Source organism: Salarias fasciatus, chromosome 15 (genome assembly GCF_902148845.1).
Source record: "Salarias fasciatus chromosome 15, fSalaFa1.1, whole genome shotgun sequence".
NCBI classification, from domain to species: Eukaryota; Metazoa; Chordata; class Actinopteri; order Blenniiformes; family Blenniidae; genus Salarias; species Salarias fasciatus.
In genome coordinates, this window is record NC_043759.1 from 17,913,900 (window position 1) to 17,935,235 (window position 21,336).

At 44.0% G+C, this 21,336-nt stretch overlaps 2 protein-coding genes across 3 annotated transcripts in view; both read right to left on the reverse strand.

The window, feature by feature from the left end:
* Positions 1-876: 876 nt before the first annotated feature.
* Positions 877-9,084, reverse strand: ankef1a (ankyrin repeat and EF-hand domain containing 1a). The gene is made up of 10 exons (XM_030110839.1): positions 8,883-9,084; positions 8,015-8,176; positions 5,563-5,762; positions 5,338-5,487; positions 5,099-5,222; positions 3,771-4,596; positions 2,899-3,125; positions 2,654-2,799; positions 1,240-1,389; positions 877-1,141 (listed from the first exon to the last, which is right to left on the reverse strand). The coding sequence occupies exons 1-10, from the start codon at positions 9,082-9,084 to the stop codon at positions 986-988; spliced, it is 2,343 nt and encodes a 780-aa protein (XP_029966699.1). The 3' UTR covers positions 877-985.
* A 2,864-nt stretch (positions 9,085-11,948) lies between these two features.
* emilin1a (elastin microfibril interfacer 1a) overlaps positions 11,949-21,336 on the reverse strand; it is a 30,800-nt gene continuing 21,412 nt past the window's right edge. For both annotated transcript variants that reach the window (XM_030110320.1, XM_030110321.1), the window contains 8 exons: positions 21,074-21,182; positions 20,791-20,994; positions 17,920-19,197; positions 16,346-16,760; positions 15,856-15,981; positions 15,723-15,740; positions 15,489-15,623; positions 11,949-14,505 (listed from right to left, as the gene is read on the reverse strand). In XM_030110320.1, coding sequence (XP_029966180.1) covers positions 14,186-14,505; positions 15,489-15,623; positions 15,723-15,740; positions 15,856-15,981; positions 16,346-16,760; positions 17,920-19,197; positions 20,791-20,994; positions 21,074-21,182 — 2,605 coding nt within the window. In that variant the 3' untranslated portion in view covers positions 11,949-14,185. The remainder of the gene's footprint in view (positions 14,506-15,488; positions 15,624-15,722; positions 15,741-15,855; positions 15,982-16,345; positions 16,761-17,919; positions 19,198-20,790; positions 20,995-21,073; positions 21,183-21,336) is intronic.

The following is a 21,336-nucleotide window of genomic DNA, read 5'->3' on the forward strand; positions in this document are numbered from 1 at the left end:
CAACTGGATTATTCACCCACTGACTGAAACCAAGAGCTGAGACAGGTTAGCTTTATCCACCTGATAGAATACAAGAAGACTAGATCTTTGCTAAACAATGTTCATTTGTGTTAACCAGTGCTGATTTTGTGGTACGTTGGTGATGCAGGTGTTTAGTCTGGACTGAACGTTTTGAGTCATGTGATCTAAAACATCGGAATCCAACCTCTGTCATCGCCTCAATGACTGAACATGGTCATTTGCAGTGTTAGCAACGAGCCACTAAAACCTGTCACATTTATTACAGTTATTCAGATGCTGAGCTGCTGTTTCTCCCACTGAGCCACATTAACGTCTTTAGAAAGTTTTATATGACGTGAAGTTCTGTTACTATTTCATTAAACTCCTGTTTACTGAAGGAGAACCTCAATATCATTACAGCTTCTATTCTGTTATTCTTCGGACCCGACAGCATGATAAAAGATGAGTAACGTAACGATTAGCCGGCGTCTGCAGAAACTGTGGTGTAGGTACAGCTCTTGATCAGAACGACAAGCACACGTAGAAGTACTGCAAGATTTTTTCTCAAGTAGGTCATTTTTAATTTTCAGCGACTTGTAACATAATTCAATCAGTTTTTAAAGAATTAAAAAAACAGTAGTAATAAAACACTAATTTTCAACACTTTGCATAGCATTGCGTTTAAAAAAAAAGTCTGATGATTTATCATGATTTATGAGGAAAGCACACCTTCAATCACTGCATTAAAAAACTGGGTTCAAAGGTCACTTGACCAAACCCAGATGACTCCAGTTAAGATGTATGAAGCCTCGAGGTATAAATTCATTCTGCTTTGTGTCATTTTTGCCTTGAGGAGGAGGGGGAAGTACGTTATGTGACGTAATATTACTTATTGCACCTTTGAGAGGAAAAGCTGTTTCATGGTAGAAGTCCACTCCAGCTACAGGAATCCTGAGTGTCTCTCTCTGCCTACGCGTCTTCCAGCTCAGCCCGTGGAATCTTTCATAGCAAGTATCTTCCTCTGGATGCTTTGGCTGAACGGCATCATGAAGTCGTCCAAGTCCACCTCGAGGGACAAAGGCCCCTTCCTTTTCTCAATTTTTGACATCAGTTGACTGGTGGTGGCTGGCTTTCCCCAAACCTGACACAGAAACACTGATCAGTTAACTTCTGAACCAAGTTTTTCACAGTCATGGTCAAGCTGATTTTCTGGTACCATTATATGAAGATGAGACCTACCGTTTTTGGCACAAAGGAGATATCGACGGCGTTAGCCTGCCCTGTGGTGATCCTGGCGTTCTGCTGGATGATGCCCTTCGAATCCTTCTGCAGAGGCGTCTGTCCTGCAGTCATGCTCTCTGTGCGCAGTGCGCTTTCGGCAGCGACGCTCTGTAAGAAGCACAGTTTCACAAAACAACTTAGCTGTTGAGCAAACAACGATGTTGTCAGAGCTTGAACATACATCAAGATTCTGAGACGCTACACAGGCTGACCAGTATGTAAAACTGTCACAGATAAAAATGTTTCTACTCCCATCTGCTTAGAAAACAGGACTGATCATTGTTGAGACACAGAGGTTCATGAGAACATCTGGTGAGTTAATATGTTTTCATAGTAATCCACTGTGAGGATTTTATCTTTGCTAATTAAAAGACAAGAATTCGGCCTCATAAATACAACGTGAGCCTGCATAATATGCGCGATCCAATTTCAATCTATTCAGAAAAGCTAAAAACAGGCAGAAGTTGAAAAGCACCACACCAGATGATTTGCTATTCTGTTAGAACAGTGGTCCAGAGTCTGAATGAAATGAGCAGAACACTATAATGAAAAGCAGTCGCTTTGATTTGAGGTTGCACGGAGTTTCTGCAGCGATTGACTGGCTCATACTGTAAGTCACTGCAGACAGGATCGGCTGATTCTTACGTTTCTTCCAGGAGTAATTATCATATATTTCAGAGAACGCTTAGCAGGACACATAAAGTGGACCATAAAGCCTCTGTGCTCTACGCAGTTGCAATAGAAAAAAAAAAAGCCAGGTAGTTAGTCGGCTCTTTGTTCTACCTGTGTGTAATTTATTACCTCCGATAGAGTTTTCCTGCCCTCCAGAACTGCTGTTTGCAACTGTACTCAATTATAGATATTCCAGAGTAATTTATGCAGTGGCACCTGCTCCTATCAGAGCTTTAATAACCAAATCGATGTGCTGTGCCTGTTTCTGGCCCGGTTTACAAGATATGCAAATTAAAAAATTCCAGTGTGGTCGACTCGTGACATGACACATCTGGTGGAGCCTGCTTGTACGTTCCAAGTTCAGAGTAATAGGATGTTTTTTTCATGCTACACAGATGAAAGCCACTATATGTGGTTCAGTTTTACATCTACGTCACCTTCATATATGAACCACTCTTCTAACCAACGGGTACCTTCAAGAAATTGTCTTTTTTATGTTTCATGTCTTCACAAAAGGAAAGCTATCAACTGGCAGCGATGACGGTTTTCTTTCAGCACATGTAAATGGCTTTTCTTCTCTGTCAACAGTGAATAAAGAACAGAGTGAGAATTCCATTTGGCACATCGTCGACACAAAGGAAACGTGGGAAGGAAGTTGTGGAAGGCTGGTAGAGAGACTTGATGGGAGTTATTTCTGTACCTTCTTCGCAGATTTGGGTTTTTGAGTTTTGTCTCCCCGTCCCTTCACGGCGTCCTTTGGTTTCGGGAGCGAATCCATTTTGTTCTTGACCAGGTCAATTATCCTGGAGTCTGCAAACGCTCTGGCGATATCAAGACAATTTTGTCCTGCAGGGAAGCAAAATATAAGACTACAATTCCACTAGTGTTTACTGTGAAAAAAAAAAAAAAAAAAGGGATTGGAAAAGTTAAACTTCAAAACCCAACCTCTCTTGTTCTCTGCGTTCACGCTGGCCCCGGCTTTGATGAGAAAGTCCACGCAGGAGGACTGAGAGCTCTCGATGGCCCTCATGAGGGGCGTGCCTCCACTCAGGGCCTGGCCATTGACTGTTGCCCCGGCCGCCACCAGGAGTTCAACAATCTCCACATGGCCAGACGAAGCCGCGTGATGGAGGGGAGTCCAGAAAAACTGGTCGCACGTGTTCACGCTGGCCCTGAAAAGGAACAGGTTTATTCAGATAAATGAAGTATATCAGCCTGCATCTGTTTGTCAGTTCTTGGTCTGATCTAAACTGTAATAACAGATAGTCTATGGATTGAATTCAACAGTTATTTGATTAATCGGTATGTTCAAAGTTATATTTTCCCATGCTCAGTAGGACTCATAGTGCTCCATTAAGTATGTACCGTAATTTCATCACATTTCTCTGATTTCAGGGTCCATAAATAAAGTTTGCACTCATTTCAAGAGCAGTAATCATGTTCTTGACATGCTTGCTTTTACCCTACTGCAACTGTATAACCATATCAAGACAAGCAGTTGATCAGTAAAGAACATACATTTAAAAAATAAAAACAAAAGTCTTCGTTAGACATGAGTTAAAACTGCAATCGAAACAACTTCATCTAACACTTCTCATTTGAAGCTTTCACTTCTAAAAGATGACTCTCATTCTTGAAATCAGCAGAGGAATACTCGGCATGCACTGCTGACATTTGAGCCATGTTTGATTATTTACTTACTCACTACATTCTTGGCCTTCAATCCCTAAAACACTTGCTGAGAGCCAAATCACACACAACCACAAACTAAGAGGAAGTGGCAGCAGAGCGGAGACACACAGCGTGTCCTCGCTCACCCCTTGCTGAGGAGGTACTGCACCACCTCATAGTTTCCGCTGGAGCACGCCACCATCAGCGGCGTCTTGTAGAACTCGTCCTGGACGTCCACGGGAACCCCCTGACTGAAAGCGAGGTCCAGCGACTGGAGATCCTCATTTCTGACGCAGTGGCTGATGTTGATGTAGGCCCTGTCTGGCTTCTCCATGTACCATCCCGAGTCGTTGACTATGGGATGGTCCGGAGGACGATCGCTGCCGAACCTGTTGACGTCCGAGCAGTGGCAGAATTTCTCAATCATGAAGTGGGGCGGGCCGCCGTCCGCTCGCCGGGCCATGAGCTCTGGCGGGAGCGTGCAAATAGGGAGAGCAAATTTCTCCTTCTTCTTTTTCTTCTTGCCTCCTTTTGCACCCTTCGCTCCTTTTTTCTTCTTGGGCACATAAGAGGCGAGCAGGAAAGGCTTCTTGATGTACTTCACACCCTTGAAGAACTCGTTAATGTTAACACATCCCTCTCTTCTCTTGTCATGGGCTGTGACGACTAGATGAAGCTGCTCCGGTTCAACTGGAGCCTTCAGACCCTCCAACACAGAAATGAACATCTCGGTTGTAATTATGTCCGAGCCGTTTCCGAAAGCTTGGCGTAGTTCAGCCTGGTTCTCGTGGGACCAGTCGTGGAGGGTCAGGGCCCACACGTCAGACATGGGGCCGGCCCCGCTGGGTTTCTTGCCTTTCCCATGCTGCCTCTCTGCTTTCCTCAGTTCCTTGGCCGCTGCTTTATGACCAGAGTCTTTGGCTATTTGGCGAGGCAGCAAACCCTCCTGGTTCTTCAGTTTGGGGTTACAACCTAAACAAAGAGCACAGTTCTGTGAGAAACAAATTCAATTCAGTTTTGGTTTGCTGTGTTTGCAGCTGCATGTATTTCTGTTTGATTAAATTTCCAAAGATATATTTCCAATGAACAAATAAAAAAAGCCTATGCTCGAGGCATTACGAATAGTAATTTCAGTTTTCTTGACATTGGCACTGCCACTATATAAAAATTTGAAACTCACACAATAGAAAAACATGTCAGTTTCTTTTGAGACCCTGACAAACAGACCCAAGTCCTGGACTCGCTCAACAAAACATTCAAACTTAAATGTAGAAAAGTCATAAACGTATTAAAATTTGGCTTTGAGCGACAGGAAGTCTGAGCATTTTAAACTGATCCAGAACTATCAATATCATTGTATATAACTATACTTGATGTTATTATATAATTTCAAGCAGGTGACTTCAAAGCGTGACTCCTGTTGTGAAACCTAAAAGGAACCAGAGCCTGTTATTCTCTCCTGCTCTCACAGCACCTCTTTGTGCCAGGAACTTGCAGCAGTTGGCGTTGCCTGAGGCAGCAGCATAGTGTAAGGGCGTGCATTTATCCAGGTTGATGATACTCATGGCTGCTGAGTAAGCAGACAGCACCTGAATCACCTACAAAATACAAAACAGCACAGAGGAAGACATTACAGCAACCTGAAGCTCCAGTAGCGAAAAACTGCAATTTGATCACATGTATTCTGAAGATAGAAGAGCTGAGCCACATCACCTCAAAGAAGCCGCCCATGGCAGCGTAGTGCACAGCTGAGAGGTGTCTTTGATCCAGAGCATTTGGGTTTCCTCCTCTCTGGAGGATGGCTCGAACAAGCTGCAGTGAGCCTGCTCTGGCTGCCTCCATTAACACAGTGACGCCGGTTTTCTGAGGAGACAACAGGAGGGCGGTCAGCGTCATTCCTCGGCTTTGTCCTCGCTGTTTATTCGTGCTTCGTTTCACCTGATTGGCTGCATTAGGGTCTGCGCCACCATGCAGCATGACGAGACACATGGGAGTGCACTCCAGTGCTTTCTCACACGCCACCTGGAAGACGTGTGTCCCCTCAGCCGACACGTTGTTGGGGTCTGCCCGGGAACTGAGCGCCGCCTGCAGGCAGCGGAAGTGGCGCTTGGTGGGGTAGATGCAGTAGAACAACACGCCTGGGCCACATATGAGGGAAGAGGATGGCTCACAGAATCTCAAAAATGAAGAGGAATGGAGCAGAGGCAGCATTTAACACACATGCAAAATAAACATTTGATTCGTCCAGGATGTTTGGAACAATGTTCCTGCAGAGCTCCTTCGAAAACTGTATGAGCGTACCCACAGAAAATCTACTGTTGGTCAGGCAAACAGCAAATCTACTGATCTTTCTGTTGCTCACTCACTTTGCTTTAGTCACTTGTTAAAGTGACATTTGTCCTGATTACTGAAATGACAAAATAATAATCCATCTATCCGTCCATCCACCTTCTTTCCTGCTTACTCCATGTGAGGTCGGTGGTAGTAAAAGCAAGAGCAAAGAAACCCAGACAACTCTGTCCTCAGTAACTTCCTCCAGCTGCTCTGCGGGGACTAAAAGTCACAATCATATCAAACCAGAGATAAAATCTCTCCAGCGAGTGCTGAGTTGACTTTGGAGCCTCCTTCCAGTTGGCCGGGTCTGGTAAACTTCTTATGGGAGGCGACGAGGGGGGCATCCTAATCAGCTGGTAAACATAGAGCACTTCTTTACAGCTCAGCTCCCTCTTCAGTCCAGCACAGTGACTGCAGCACTGCAGCCACCTGTCCGAACCTGTGGCCGACCTCACAATCCCTCCTCCCATCGCTCATTAATCTAACCCAGAAACAGTTAAACCCTTCCACCTGGGGGAGGTGCTGCCTCCCCTCCTGGCAGGCACCAATGAGCTTCTGGTTGCAGCTGAGTTCAGGGGTGAGGGTGCAAGATTTTCCTTGTTCCCTTTTCATGACTGAGGTTTGGACATGTTTATCTGGGCCTTCACTCCAGGCCTGTCCACCTTGGGTGGCCCTAACCAGGAGCATGGATCGCTCTGAAGATCACCAGACCACACACGCCCTTCTGCCATGGCAAGACCAGGAAGGGCAAAATACTGAAACCACAAAATAATCAGGTTCTGGCAAAAGAGGGAATATTTAATAATGAGTTCTTTACTTGCACAATTGTCAAATTAGTGTCAGAGTGGTAGTGAATGGCACATTTTTTACTAAAAAATAATCTACCAGCCATGCCTCAGGGCCATATTAAACTCTCTACAGCTCTAATTTGATCAATAGGTTTGAGTGTGCTGCTGTCAGATAACTGCTAGAGGCCATGAGCTGCAGGCGTCCAAAGGTCACATGTGGATACATTTTACTTACTCTGACGACTCCAGGAAAGTTCTGCAGGGAGAAACTCAAACCAGAGACCACATCAAGACCTGCTTGCTCTTTGGAGGAGATGAATTAAGGGCGACTCCAGCTGCGTCTGTCTCACATCACTCACATTCATGCACGTGTCTAAACCTGGGATCATGAGCCCGCTCCTCGGTAAGCCTGCATCCAACACCGTGGCTGCTCTTACCGGTGAGTGTGTGTCTGCTGAAACTCGGCCTGCTCTGGCTGTGAGTACCGAGACGGGGCTGAACACGTCCTCGGGGAGAGCTCTCTGAGCTCGGGTTACACTGCGTGCCTCACAAAAGAGGATCACCATCAGGACTTGATCTGTAATTAGATGTAGGCGTGTGGCCTGACATACTAACACTCCAGTGGACAGGGACAATGGTGCACACATGAATACATACCACATACAGTACGTAAATTATGCACAAAATATTGTCCGGCCTTCTTTCTCTAATCATCTCTCAGTGGCTCGCTCCACGGTAATTGATGCCCCGGACATACTGTAATTGGGATAATTACCACAATTGGTTTCAAAAGGTCCTGAAGAAGAACGCGGGGTTCTCTGATTGCAGTTGTCTGGGATACCGTCTGCTCATCAATATCTAAACACAAGCACCATGCATTTTCATGAGTTTGTGAGACAAGGCTCGGCGTACAGCCCGTCCAACTCGAGATGAGAAACGCCTGTGTTTGGGAAATCGACACTTCAGGCTCACACCAGGTTAGTCTGGACACGGCTCTTCAATTACACCAGGTAACGGATTGAGGGCCAACTTTCCTCTGCAGATTTTCCACACTGAGTCCAATTAAAAGGCGTGACCACAGTGTTGTGGATGAAAACAAATGCCTCAGTTCAAAGCCTTGCCTCTACCAACCTAAACCTTTCCAACTTTTAATATGTCTTACTATCCAGATAAATTAGTTTGTGTATTGAACAAGGATGTATAGGGTCACTTGTCATACTTTAAATCAATTACACTAGCTTTTGCATTAAAAACGTTGGGCTGCTCACCTTTGCCCTCAGCGTCCTGGAGCAGCAGGTCAGCTTGGTTCTGGATCAGCAGATTTACGATAGTGTCACTGCCCAGCTGAGCCGCTAACATGACCGGGGTGCGGCCCTTCCTGTCCTGGATGTTGGGATGAGCTCCGTGGGAGAGAAGGAAGCTGACGAGCTCTGTGACCAGACAACCAGGAAACTGTCAGGACTTGACTTTAAATGCAACAATTTCAAGTAAGACCTCATATGTATGACATAAGACGTTAGAATTTATATAAGTCAGACAATTACTCTTTTCTGATAAATTAGCTGGCGCAGGGTAAATGCATCCATATGTTCGAGGAACTCGGGCTCAATTTGGCCGTCTGGTACTGTTGTGTCTGACACTGGAAGGAACAATAAGTTCACAAGGGAAATACTTTCTCTGATTCCTCTGTACCTTCATGCCTCGATGGCAGGAATGTCTGTGCTCTGAAACAACACCCTGCTGTGATTGGATGGATCAGCAGCCTAAATTAGGACTAACTTATGTACAATCCCACACTCACACACTCGATTTACGATCAGCATTTAGCAGAACAGGGATGTTATCATTAATTTTGAGGAGACAGGCGGCGGAGCTTGTTTTTGCTGTTACGTTGCCAGTTTGTATTAGTCCAAAAGCCAGGAAACAAGTCGTCTGAGCTACAATTTTTGGAAGTTGTAAACACTGTATTAAATAACTATTATCCCTTCTAAATATTCCCAAAAAGTCTAAGTTACATAAACAGAGCATTTCTCCTTAGATTGCTTTCAGATGTTTGCCTCGTGCAGATAGGGGTTTCCACAAAGGAGGAAATGCTCATCGATTTAAATGAGGGGAAGGGGAGAAGAGGAACGTCACCGTGACTGTTGACTGAGACGGCCATGTGAAGCGGCCCCATGCCGTCCTCCGGCTCGGTCAGGTTGATGAGGCCGTCCACCCCCAGCTTCACCATCTTCTCGATCTGCTCTCTATCCGCCTCACGCACACACTGCAGCAGGCGGTAGACCTGCAGCACCTGCAGCCGGCCCTGCGCCACGCTGCTGCTGCCGCTGCTGCTCATCCTGCGCTCTCTTACAGGAAGACAGGGTCAGGTTACTATGTGGTCATTCTGCAGTCTGTTTTCTTTCTCCTACTTTGTGTGTCATTGTGCGTGTTTCATCTCTTCATGCTCGTATAGGACCTCCTGTTGAAACTGTTGTGTCAGATCACATATGTTCCACCTTGTGGTAGTTTTGAGACTTTATCTGGTTGTTTTGAGTTTCTTTGTGGTAATTTTGCAGCTTTCTTTTCATTTTATTTATTTATTTCAGTCTTTGCATCTTTGTGTTTTTTTTCATTCACACTTTATGGTAGTTCTGCTCAGTTTGCTCATGATTGCTTTTGACCTGTCACCATTTTATTTACTGTTTGTGTCTCATTTAGCTGTTTTGTCACTTTACAGCTATTCGGTGCTTCTTGTTTTGTGGTTTTCTAATATTGTCTTTCTCCCTCATGTCTCATTGCAGGTATTTTGTGACCTCATGTTCATGAAGTTCCTCTTTCCTCTCTTTTTAGCTGTATTGTGCTTTGTTGACTCTTTTTATCTATTAGTCATTGTATGCAATAATCTTGGCAGCTTTTGTTTCCATTTGTTTAATTCATGTGCCCTTGCGGCTAATATGCATACAATCATGACCATTTCAACCCTGCTCAGGTGTCACACTGGAATTGTTTAGTGATTTTGTGGTCTTTTACCTTAATTGTTGTTCTTTGTAGCTCTCCTATGTCTCTGTGTGTGCCTCGTGTGTGTTTGCATTTTCGAGGTAGGCATAACTTTGGGTCATCCTAATGATCTTTTGTGAAACATTTTTGCCTTGCAATGTCCACTTTTTTATTATAGGATTTCATTATTTGTTTTTCTTTCTTTCTTTCTTTGCCTCTTCATCTCTGTTGCAATTTTATCAATTTTACAGGCAGTCTGTGTCACTCTGTATGTATTATGTCTCTCCATGTGCTCATTTAAACCTTTTTGTGACTATTGGATCTTTAAACTTGCTTTGCATCTATTTGTAGTTGGGTGTTAGTGATTTCCCAAAGGAAAAATTAATTTCTCAATGTTCTTTAGCATTTTCATCAAGTAAACAAACTGTGAAGCTGAAAAAGCACAGATATATTCAACACCTGCATCAGACATATTCTAATATATACAATCATAATTCCCTTTCTAAGAGGAAGTGCATAACGTTTAAGATGAGATGCCTTATGTAAACTTTACACAACCTCCAGTTATATATATTATGGATATATTTTGACATGGTGTGTGTTACTTGAGCTCTGCAGTGACACACTGATCTGACCCAGTCCTCTCTTCATCGGTTTACCTTTCATAGGATTTACTCAGAACATACAGCAACATAAAAGAAAACGGAACTCCTAAAATACTAAAATTATGCATAATAATGACATATATGGGGACGAGAACAGCGAATGTGAAGCCACTCACCTGCTGCACACTAGGAAATGGCTTGCTAGCTTGTAGTTCCTCAGGTTTCGCTGTGTGACAGAAAGAACCGCTTGTTAAAATCTTTCTATTCCTCTCCGCTGTGTTTTCGCTTCATACACTCCGAAAAAAAGGTGTTTCTGTCTTTTCTTCAACTCATAAAGCACAACTCTTCACTTTGCGTGAGCCGGAGAGGGGAAACAAAAGTCGTCTCCATGGTAACCAGAGCGTGAAGAAGCCGGGAGGCCGGTCTGGCGTGTGGTGCGTTCACGTGTTGCCGCTGAGCTTGGGAAATATGGCTATCCCCACTTGAATTTAACACGGTGGTGCATTCAGGTTGCAGAGGTTATATTTTGTCCTCTGCATCAATTGAAAAAATTTCACCTGTATTCCCAATCTTCACAGTCAATTCACATAACACTAAAACTCAAAAGTTATCTAGCACTCTCCCAATTTAATTTTTTTTCTCTGTTCCAAAAAAAAAAAAAAGAAAATTTCTTTGTATGAAATATGGTCATATTCACAAATTGTGAACTAAAATTAATCAAATAAAAAGTTGCACATTCTTATTTTTTTCTGTAATAAAGTGAAAATGAGTCACTTCATTAGCTGAAGAAAACTCTTTTTTTTTTTTTTTTGTTAAAAAATAAAACTGAGGTTAATCCTAAACTAATCCTGAGACATATTTGATCATTTGAGATACTGTGTTATTATTGTATAATTAATTAAATAAAACCGACAGACTTTGACAAGAAAGATTGCGATTAATGTGACATATGTTATTCCACATGAATTTAACTAAACACCACATGGCTTTCAAATAAATAAATAAATAAATAAATAAATAATTTCTGTTGTAGTTTAGTTTGTTCAGTTGAACCTTTATTTATTTTCTTTATTTAGAATTGCATTAACTCCTGAGAGGTTTTGGGATCCAATGGAATCATCCCACCACATAAACATTGTAAATCTATTGCAGGGCCTCTTATGCCTTCTCAGGGCTTCCTGACATGCTTGAGTTACTTGCTCTTCGCCCCTTGACCGAAACTGCACAGATCAACTTACGTAGTCTTTGGGATGACTTTGTTTGTGTGAGTGACAGTGGAAGGGCGGCTATTGAGTGCAGAGATGTTTGTAAAGAGACTTGTAATTCCTATTGATAAGTAATGAATGGAAGACAAGCGATACTCTCATCACTCTGCTCGGTGAATGATCCTGAACACAAGGTGTCACTGTAGCGTAACTAAAGAAAAGACTTCCTATCCATCTCCTGGAAGACCTGGGCTAAAATTAGCCTGAAGGAGTTCAGAGAAAGAGATGAAAGTGGCTTAAGCGGGGCCAGAAACAAAAGTCATCCCAGCTGTGTGTATTTGCTGAGGCCCAAAAGGTGCCAGATCAAATAAGCAGAGTCGATAGCGAGGCCTTAAAGTGAGTAAAAACAGGTCCACACACTCGCTCGTTTATTAAGGAATTCAGATAAAATGAGACGGCTGACACGAGCTGTGTAAAAAGAAAACAAACAAACAAAAACACCCACTTTGTATCTGTATTTGAGGCACACATGTGGCAAGACATACAAAAAAAAACAAAAAAAAAAAACATATACAACACCAACCAAGGTGAAGTGGTTGCTCATAAAAATCTTATAAAGGAACGACTGCTGAAGAAATATTTACAATCCGTCATGGTTACACAATGCATATCACATATGCGCCGAGTTACATTCCCACACTGATGGCTGAGGACAGATAAAAATATGTGCACTGTATGAAAAACCTTAATATGTGGATACACTATTGGGTGAATAAAAAGCCAAAACAGAGCCAGAGCAGCAGAACATGCGTGGAATCCATTCAAAAACACCAACATCACTCTTACAAATAGACAGGCCCATAAAGACGGCATGCCTCCGTGTTCAAAATAGGACTTGTGGCACGGAATGAAGGGTTTGTGTAGCTTCATTGTTTGTTTTTTTATCAGGTTTAAATGAAAAAAGTAAAGATGGGCTGATAGTAAAAGCTTCATAGCGCCTTGATCCTCTGCTGAGTAGATGTCCCTTATTAGGACACAGAAAAATATCCCCTTTCTTTCCCCCTGGCCATTCATCTCCTCCTCCTCCCCCTCCTCGTGCTTCTGGGCATAGCTAATGTCCTAAAATGGTCTTATTGTTTTGCCGCTGTATGATTTACTAAATCCTGCGGTTTTTCGTCTGAACTGTCAGTGACTTCATTTGTGCATTTCCTCCGAAAGAATAGTGGTTTGGGTGCTTTCCTCCACTCCACCTACATTACTTTGCTTTTTTTTCTTTTTTTTTTCTCTTTCCTTTTTCCATGACAACTAGCGTTCTGGTGCGTTTCTGGGAATTTGCCTGTGGTCAGAATGAAACTACGTGCAATGAGAAAGAATAATCTCCATTAAAAAAAACAAGACTGCAATGACCTCTGGACATTTGCTACTTGGGGTGGATGACACACACAAGAGTAAAAAAAAAAAAAACACATCTTAATCTTGTATCTGAGCCTTTAAAGCAGAAGTGAGACCTGAAGGCTGCTCTAATCAGTAACAGTTCAAGTTTATAGCTTGGTGTGAAAATGTGGAACTACCAGATAACCCTGCAGAGGCTTTTCTTTTCTTCTTTTTCCTGATAAAGAAGAAAAATATATATCGAGAAAACAAAAAATGTTTTCCTTAAAGCTGTGGAACATAGAACAAATCATTGTGGGAGAAACAAAGGATGTTTTTTATCCTTTTTGGCACTTCTGTGAAATATAAAATCTCTCTCTGTAACCAAATATGCCAAAAAAGTTGGGACATTCCGTGAAACAAAGCAGAAACAGAATGCTATGATGTGCACATTACTCAAAGAAAACCTAAAATAACACCGCAGCGGATCAAATGTTGAAACTGAGAACACTTGAAAAATGTGTGTCCATTCTGAAACAGAGGTGGACTGAGGAGGTTAATTGAGATTGTGTCAGTAACTTGATCGAGTAACAGAAGAGCTAATGGAGTTTTTTCGAAGTATGACTGAAAGATTTACTGCTGTGTGAAAGACCGCACAAGCAAGGAGTGCAACATTTTCAGAAATGGCTAAAAGCCTGAAGATTTCATCACCTGTGGTACATCTATCAATAATATACTATACTGCCTTTAACCAAGTTTGGGTTAATGTGATTGGAGACGATCCCAGCAAATAGGGAGGGTAACCTTTGACAAGTTTCCTGTTCAATCTGGCTTTCAGACAGCACTGAGCCCAAGTGGCTGGACATGTGAAGCACTTTAGAACAGTAAAGTGTGTTATATCAGACAAGTACACTGACACTGTCCATGCAGTGGGCTGAGAAACTCCTCTGATAAACCACAAACGCGGTACTACGATGAAAAGTCCATATTTTGGTCCACCATGACACAAAAACAAGAAGATTATTTACTTTGAGAAGCTAACCGCTTCCTCCTGATGCAGCACCGTGTTTCTTTAAAGTTTAGAAGATTTAAACATCATCGCACTCTGTTTGACATGTTACACAACACCACAACTTTTCTGGAACTGAGGCTGCATTTGCTGAATAAATCCAGCCCATTTCTATCACTCCCTCTCTCTCTTTGCCTTGTGAATGGCTCAGGTCCCTCAGAGTCCAACAGGCGAATACGAAGCTCCCCCGCTCGGCGGCGCCTCATCCAGTCACTGGGTCTCGTACAGGAGCATCCCGCTGAACATTGTCAAAGGCTCCGAGGAGAAGGCCAGCTTGCCGGACACGAGGTCGATGCAGAGCGTGTCGCCTTCCTTCATGGGCAGGATGATGTTGAAGACCGCCAGAGCTCCTGGGATGTGTTTGGCCTCCGCCATGGGCTTCTCCAGGCCTTCGGGCTGATACCCGGCCGAGTCCACCCGGGCCACGCCGGTGTTGGACAGGGACAGCACCGCCTCGATCTTCATGTTTTTATGGCCCGTCAGGATGCCGCTGAAGAAGTAGTTTCCACTGACAGGAGCTGTGAAATAACCTGGAGGGTCGAGGCGGGGGGAGATGTTATCCATCTGCTGTTGCACAAGAAGCTCCGACTTAGTTTTTCCATGATGAACTCCGGCCAGGATTAACTATATGAACTTTGGTTCAAGTAAACAATACTGTAAAACCTCCAGGATCATTTTCTTAGGGCTGATTTATGGAAACAAAAACAGTTTAAAGTGAAGTTTCACAACAGTGTATCCAAATGACTTAGGTGGTATTGAGACTTCTCCAAGATTTATTATTAATATTATTATTATTTGTGAATACAACTTGCTACAAGTCTGAGATTTCTTTCACTACTAAGTTACATCTAATTTTTCCCCCCAAAACTTTTCAAGTGAGTTTTCAGAGTTAAGAAGTAAAAGTAGAGAACTCCAATGAAACAAAAGTGCAAATCCTCTCCAGTCAGTGGGCTCATCAATACTGTCTAACAGCAGCAGAGCTGCTGTCTCTCACTCTCTTACCCCTTCACTGAACTCCTGTTTTTCTTGGAACTGAGTAAGTCCTCCTTATAGCATCAACCACTTTAAATATTATCAAAGTTAAGCTGTAAAGGCTGTAAATGTTAGTTTACTGCTCTCAGTGAGGAACTGCACCTCTGAATTTTCCAAATTAATTGACTTTTAACAATCATACGAGGAACAATATACAGACCAACCGCATTTTATTGATTGCATTCCGACTCATCACATTTATGACAATAACTGGTGCATGACCTGCCTGGGAAGTAATAACACTGCTCCTGTACCACCGACACCTACAGTGGCCATAAACCTGGTGAAAACAGTTAAGGACCCTCCGCAGAGCTTGTGTTTGGTTTCTCTGTTGATGGATGTTGTAGAAATATGGTAGACTCAAAGAAAAAAGACCACTTTCTGTGACTTTTGGGGGGTTATGATCCATTACATTTTGTGGCATCTTTAGACATTTGTTTGATGAAGCATTTCCAGGTTTTCCAGTGCCACCTGTTCTCACCTGTAGCTGGATCGTAGACGCTGTTTTCATTGACGAAGACGTCGTTGAACACTATCGTTCCCGAGCTCCTCATCGGGCGTGTCAGCGCCGCAGAGAAAGAAAGACGAGGCACGTGGGCATCAGACCCTGGAAGACCTGATCGCAAAGCACAACGCGAGCGTGAATTAAAGATCAAAGCGTGAGGAGAGCCTCCATCTGCTGTTCAGTGTGGAAGAAAAGCAAACAAACACTTACCCTGTTCACCTCTGAGACCTGAAACACAAGATGAAAGACACAAACTGTGAAACTCGTCTTCCTTCTTATCACATTGTTTCTGTGCCACATGTGTAAATCCTGTATAACTGTAGGAGAAGTTTGTTGCTTTCACCTGGGGGTCCCGCTCGTCCTTGCTTCCCCTCTCTGCCCGGAGGTCCCACCCTGCCTTGAGGTCCGACGGGACCCTGCAGTCCGCGCTCGCCCCTCTCTCCGCGGGGCCCCGGTAGACCAGGTGGACCTGGAGGCACAGGAATGTTTGGTTGAGACGGCACAGCTGAAGCATCGCCCAAAAAAAACCCTCTTCACCAGTAATCACAGCACTGTGGAAGGTTCTGAAAGCATGAAACGGCGAGCCAAGAGAGACAAGACATTTACCCTGGTGTGACTCAGGAAGTGCTGCTCTCTCTCTCGTGTTTATCAAAACTCGTGTTTCAGACAGGCTGCAGACTTTACAGGCTCTTAAGTGAATTCTTTTCAAGATGACAGGCCAAATTCTTTCCTTGTTCTCTTTTTCCTTTCACCCTGACCGTCCCTCCCTTCGAGCGAGCCGCTATCTCTCGACTGAAAGTCAAACCCCATGCCCTCGGTCCTCGGTGACTCACCCATGAAGTCCTGCTCTGTGAAGCTGTGGAACTGCCTGACCAGGTCCAGCACCGAGGAGTTGAGCCGGTGTATCTTGGAGTGGACGCCCTCCAGCTGGACGTTCTGGATATTGTCGATCCGATCTCCCTGAGACGTCACCGTGACATTGAGCCCGTTAACGCAGCTCCACAGGCCGGACACATGTCGGTTCAGACCCTCCTTGATCCTCTCCAGGCTGTCTGAGACGGAGTCGAAGCGTCCGCACAGGCCCTCCAGCTTGGACAGCCGTCGGTCCAGGCCGTTGCTGGAGAGCCGGCACTCCCCCATCTCCGTCACGAAGTTGCTCCTGATTATTTGGATGTCGTCGCCCAGGCGGCCAAACCTTATCTCGGTGCCATCGACGTGCTCCGTCAGCTCCTTCTGCAAGTTGTTCACCTTGGAGAGGATGTAGAAACTTGTCAGTGTGTGTTTGGAGTGGCCTCGTTCGACAGTCTCACTGTAAATAAACTTCTCCTCATCTTTGTTACTAATTATTTTCCTATGGTGTCTTATGCATGTGAAAATATGTGAGCATGTCAGCGAAGTAATGCCTCTCAAGAACGCTTCAACATTTTGTAAAGCACTTAAATATTTTCATAACTGCAATAACATCATGTGAAAACACAGTTTCCAAAATAGCTAATGATGCATGTTTCATTGGTATAATGTTGTTTTTAGAGAACATAAAGAAAGGGTTATTAAAACAACACATAAATTAGAAGTGAAATTACAACCTGTCTGTACAGAAACATGTTCAAAATGCTAAATAATCAAGCTCCACACGGATCAGAAAGAAAACATTCACAAAGTCATATTTATGCTACACTAAGCAAACAAATGTTCTTCGGACTTTTCTATTATACTATTGAATGATTCTCCTTCAGTGTGATTTAAGAAGAAAATATTGACTGATCATGAATTATATCAGCTAATATTACATAATCCTTCTCACAGATTGTTTTCTCCTTTTGCAGCTTATTATATACACCTATCTTTATCACAAAGCAAACCTTTGAACTCCAAGTCCTGACACTAGCTGAATAGATCGCTTTCAAATTATACTGAGCTTTAATTTGATTTTATTGCTATTTAGCAAAGCTGAGGCTGAACATAGCAAATGTTATTTAATTCCTGCCATAATATCAATACTATTACCATGGTTACCAATTATTCTTATATTTCTGCAGTGATCACTGAATTTCCCTCTGTGGGATGAGCAACTTATCGAAATTTATCTTACGTTAACAATGAAATGTGACTATTTTCAGGGTAAAATTGTAGTTTTTTTTAAGAAACTGAGGAGAAATGTTGGTAGTGTTGACATTTACTATGAGCTCATGTTTAGCCCTCCCACCAGATGAGATTAAGATACGATGAGATCAAATATCTTGATAATGTCTCTGAAAAAAAAAAATCACTCAATCAAGCTGTTCTCCTCCTTGCTCCTCATCGATTAGCCGACGCCATTATCTAATCAATGCATATAACATCACATCATGTCCCAGAAGGAAGTAAAGGAGGAAGAAGGTTGAATGGGTGGAAAACGCCGCCTTACCTCCGAGATGATGTCGTCCTTGCTGTTGGTGAGATCGGTCAGCGTGTCCCCGTGCGTCTGTACTGTCCTTCCGAGACCTTTCAGGGTGTTATTGATGGAGCCGAACGTCACCATGACCTCGGCCAGCTCTCCTTGGATGGACTTCAGATCGCCGCCTAACCTTCCGTTGTGGACGGAGTGACCGTCCAGCCGTGTCTTCAGGTCGTCGATGTTGTTCCTGCACTGTCCCGTACACTCCTCCACCTCCTCGCGCAGCCGCCCCACCTCCTCCTGCAGGTTGGAGCAGACCTGGGAGCACGCCGACTCTCCGGAGTTCACTTTCCTCCGCAGGTCCGTCAGCTCCGTCTGGCACCGGCCCAGGCCGGTCGCGGTGGAGTTGCTGAGCAGGCGGAGCTCCTTCTCCAGGCTGGTGCAGACGGAGCAGTCCTCGAAGTCCCGGCCCAGCGTCTCGATCTCTGTGACGATCCGGTTGAAGTTCTCGCCGTTCTCCCCCGTCACGGCGATGATCTTCTTGACATCCCCCGTCAGGTCGATGACTCTGTCGATCAGAGAGTCTCCCGTCACCGACAAGTCGTTCAGCTTGGTGTTGAACTTCTGGATCTCTCCCTCGTTGGCCACCACTCTCCATTCCAAGGTCTTCACAGTTTCGTCAGTTTTCTGACCCTTCCCTTTCGGCCCGCAGGTCTCATTGCACATGTCTGTAATGGCTGTCAGCCTTTTGTCCAGAGACGTTGTAATGTTCTCCAGATGGTTCAAACGCCGACTATGATCTGTCACCGTGTCCCCGAGCACTGAAACGTCCAGCTCTATTTTTCCGATCTTGAAGCCGTGGTCGTCCAGCCGACCGAGGACAATGTTGCGCAGCTGGTTGACGTCTCTCTGCACCGTCTCTTTCATGTTGTTCCCGGTATTTGTGCACTTCTGCTCCGTCTTCCTCATGGTGTTGTTCAGCCTCTTCTCCAGGTCCCTCAGTCTGCTGCTGAAGCGGTCCTCCGTCACTCGTCCTTTGCCCCCTCCCGTCCCGGCCAGCTCCTTGTCCAGTCGTCCCTTGATGGCGTCGCACTTGTTAGCGGTGGAGGTGACTCGCACGTCGATGTCGTTCAGCCTCTTCTCCAGCTCGGTGACCGTGTTGCAGCAGGACTGGGATCGCTCGATCTCCCGGCGGGAGATTTCCACACTTTGCCTCAGGTGTCCTTCCATGGAGCTGAGGAGCTTCTCCAGAGCTTGGATCCTCTCTCTGTCCTCCTGCTGCTGCCTCCTCAGGTCCTCCACGCCGGCCTGGAGGGGGAAGGAAAGATGAGGACGTGCATATGCAGGGCTTGTCTTATGTTTGCATTGGCTTTACCGTGCAAATACTAATGACAGTGCTGCCTTTGGTGCAATTAAATCAACTATAAAACCTTATGCATGTAAATAACTGGCAGTAGATCCGGCAGTTTATATTCATAAATATATAATCTGATATTTTTGTAATGAGTTATTCACTGTATTATATATGTTATAGTAGGTTGGTAGCCACAGTGTGAAGAATAGGTAGAATTTTAATGAGCAAATGAGCATTAGTGAGAAGAATTGGTGATTTTTACAAATGTATTTTTACACATTTTGACAATTAAAAAAGGTTTGATAAGGAAAAATATCAAATGGTATTAAACACTTAAATATATATACATATATATACATATATATACTTTTTTTTTAATGTAATTTAGGAATAAAAATTGTGTAAATGTGAATGAATCAAGATGGACCTTCAACATTTAGACACTTAAAAATTGCACAAACCTGAACAGCAGATTAGGTGTGCAAAGGGAGAAAAATGTGAGATGCTAACACATATTCCAATCCAAATAAATTTGCCATGAACCAAAAGTTACAAAGTTTGGCAAAAAAAAATTAAATATGGGAATGCCTCCAGTGAAGCTCAGATTTATGCAACTTCTCTGTAATTCTGTACTCAGCTAGTTAGAAGCATCCAAAATTCTGCAGTTGATTCATGATTAATCTGCACGTACTTGTTAATATCTTCCGCTGATCTTTGCAAAAGTCTTACCATTTTAAATTCTTTTTCCTTGTGAGTCTTACATAAGTGTCCAGAATGTCTCTTTTCCAGAAGTTGCCAACATTTGAACCACAGTCAGGGTTGAGGCTTGAAATGACGTAAATGTTTCATGAATGGATTTCTTTAAAATCTAAATCGATGTCTCTGAAGAAGTCACCAAGTATGTGACACAGCTCTACGATGCATATTTGAAGGAGTAAAGCTACTCCACTGTAAGAAACTAGGATACCCTTCAGCACTGTGATGGGTGTTTTCTGTGCTTAGCTTGCTGGCGCGTGCGTCTGGTACAGCAGGGAAATTTAATTCTCACATCATCAGCTTCTGTCAGAGTTTCAGAGCCAGAAGTAGAGTATAAAAATAAGCTGAATAACTGTGGGTAACACAGGGAGGGTGATAAATACAAGAGAGGAGGCCTTTTTAAATGCTGCTGTGCCAGTGATTACTCCTGAACACAAGAGGGAAAAAAACTTAGTTTACACAAATGAAGTCTGTTTTATGTTAAAACTCCAATTCTTGCTCACAGCTGGGACTCGGTGGCTAATCTTTCTTACGATGCTGGATGATGAACTTTTTCGCTGTAATGCTTTTGCTTTTATTTCGGTGGTACTGTGGCTTATGTTGGAGCGCCGCAACCTGCAACGCGACAATTATTTTTTACTGCTTCGGGCAGGAGAAATGAGTCACAGAGCCCCCACAAGACGAGACGCACGGAAACAAAAGGAGCCCGGAGGCACAAACAACAGCTCAGGCAGAAATGCAGGAAATGATTGGGAAGATTTTGTCATGTCTCCGTGCTCGCTGAGCTTCACCTGGCAGGACGAGCAGGACAGGGACACTCGCCGCTCCAGCTCGGTCAGGATCTCCTCCTTCAGGGAGTTCAGCTGGTTTCCTCCTCCCCCTCCTCCTCCTCCTCCTCCTCCTCCTCTTCCTCCTCCTTTCGCTCCTCCATCAAGTTCATTCCCCCCTCCGTTCACCAGGTGGTTGTTGATGTCCAGCAGGGTCTGGTCATGGACCTGGACATCCAGACCGTCACATGAGTTGACAGGAGCTGGTGCAGACGTATCTACAGATGATTGGTTACGTGTATCTGACCTGGGTTCTGTTGTAGAGGTGATCCAGCTTGGTCTGGATGCTGTTGATGGTTTCCTTCATATGTGGCTGAGCTGAATCAGCAGGGACAATGGCCCCATTCAGTCCCGGCCTAGAAAAACATTCAGATCGGTTCATTTTCAGTGAGACTTTGTGAGGAACATATTATACATCAATCCATAATGTAAACATGGAAATATGTGAAGCAGAGGAGACGCATGCTTCAGTGTGAGGGTGTCAAACATGCGGCCCAGGGGCCACAGTCG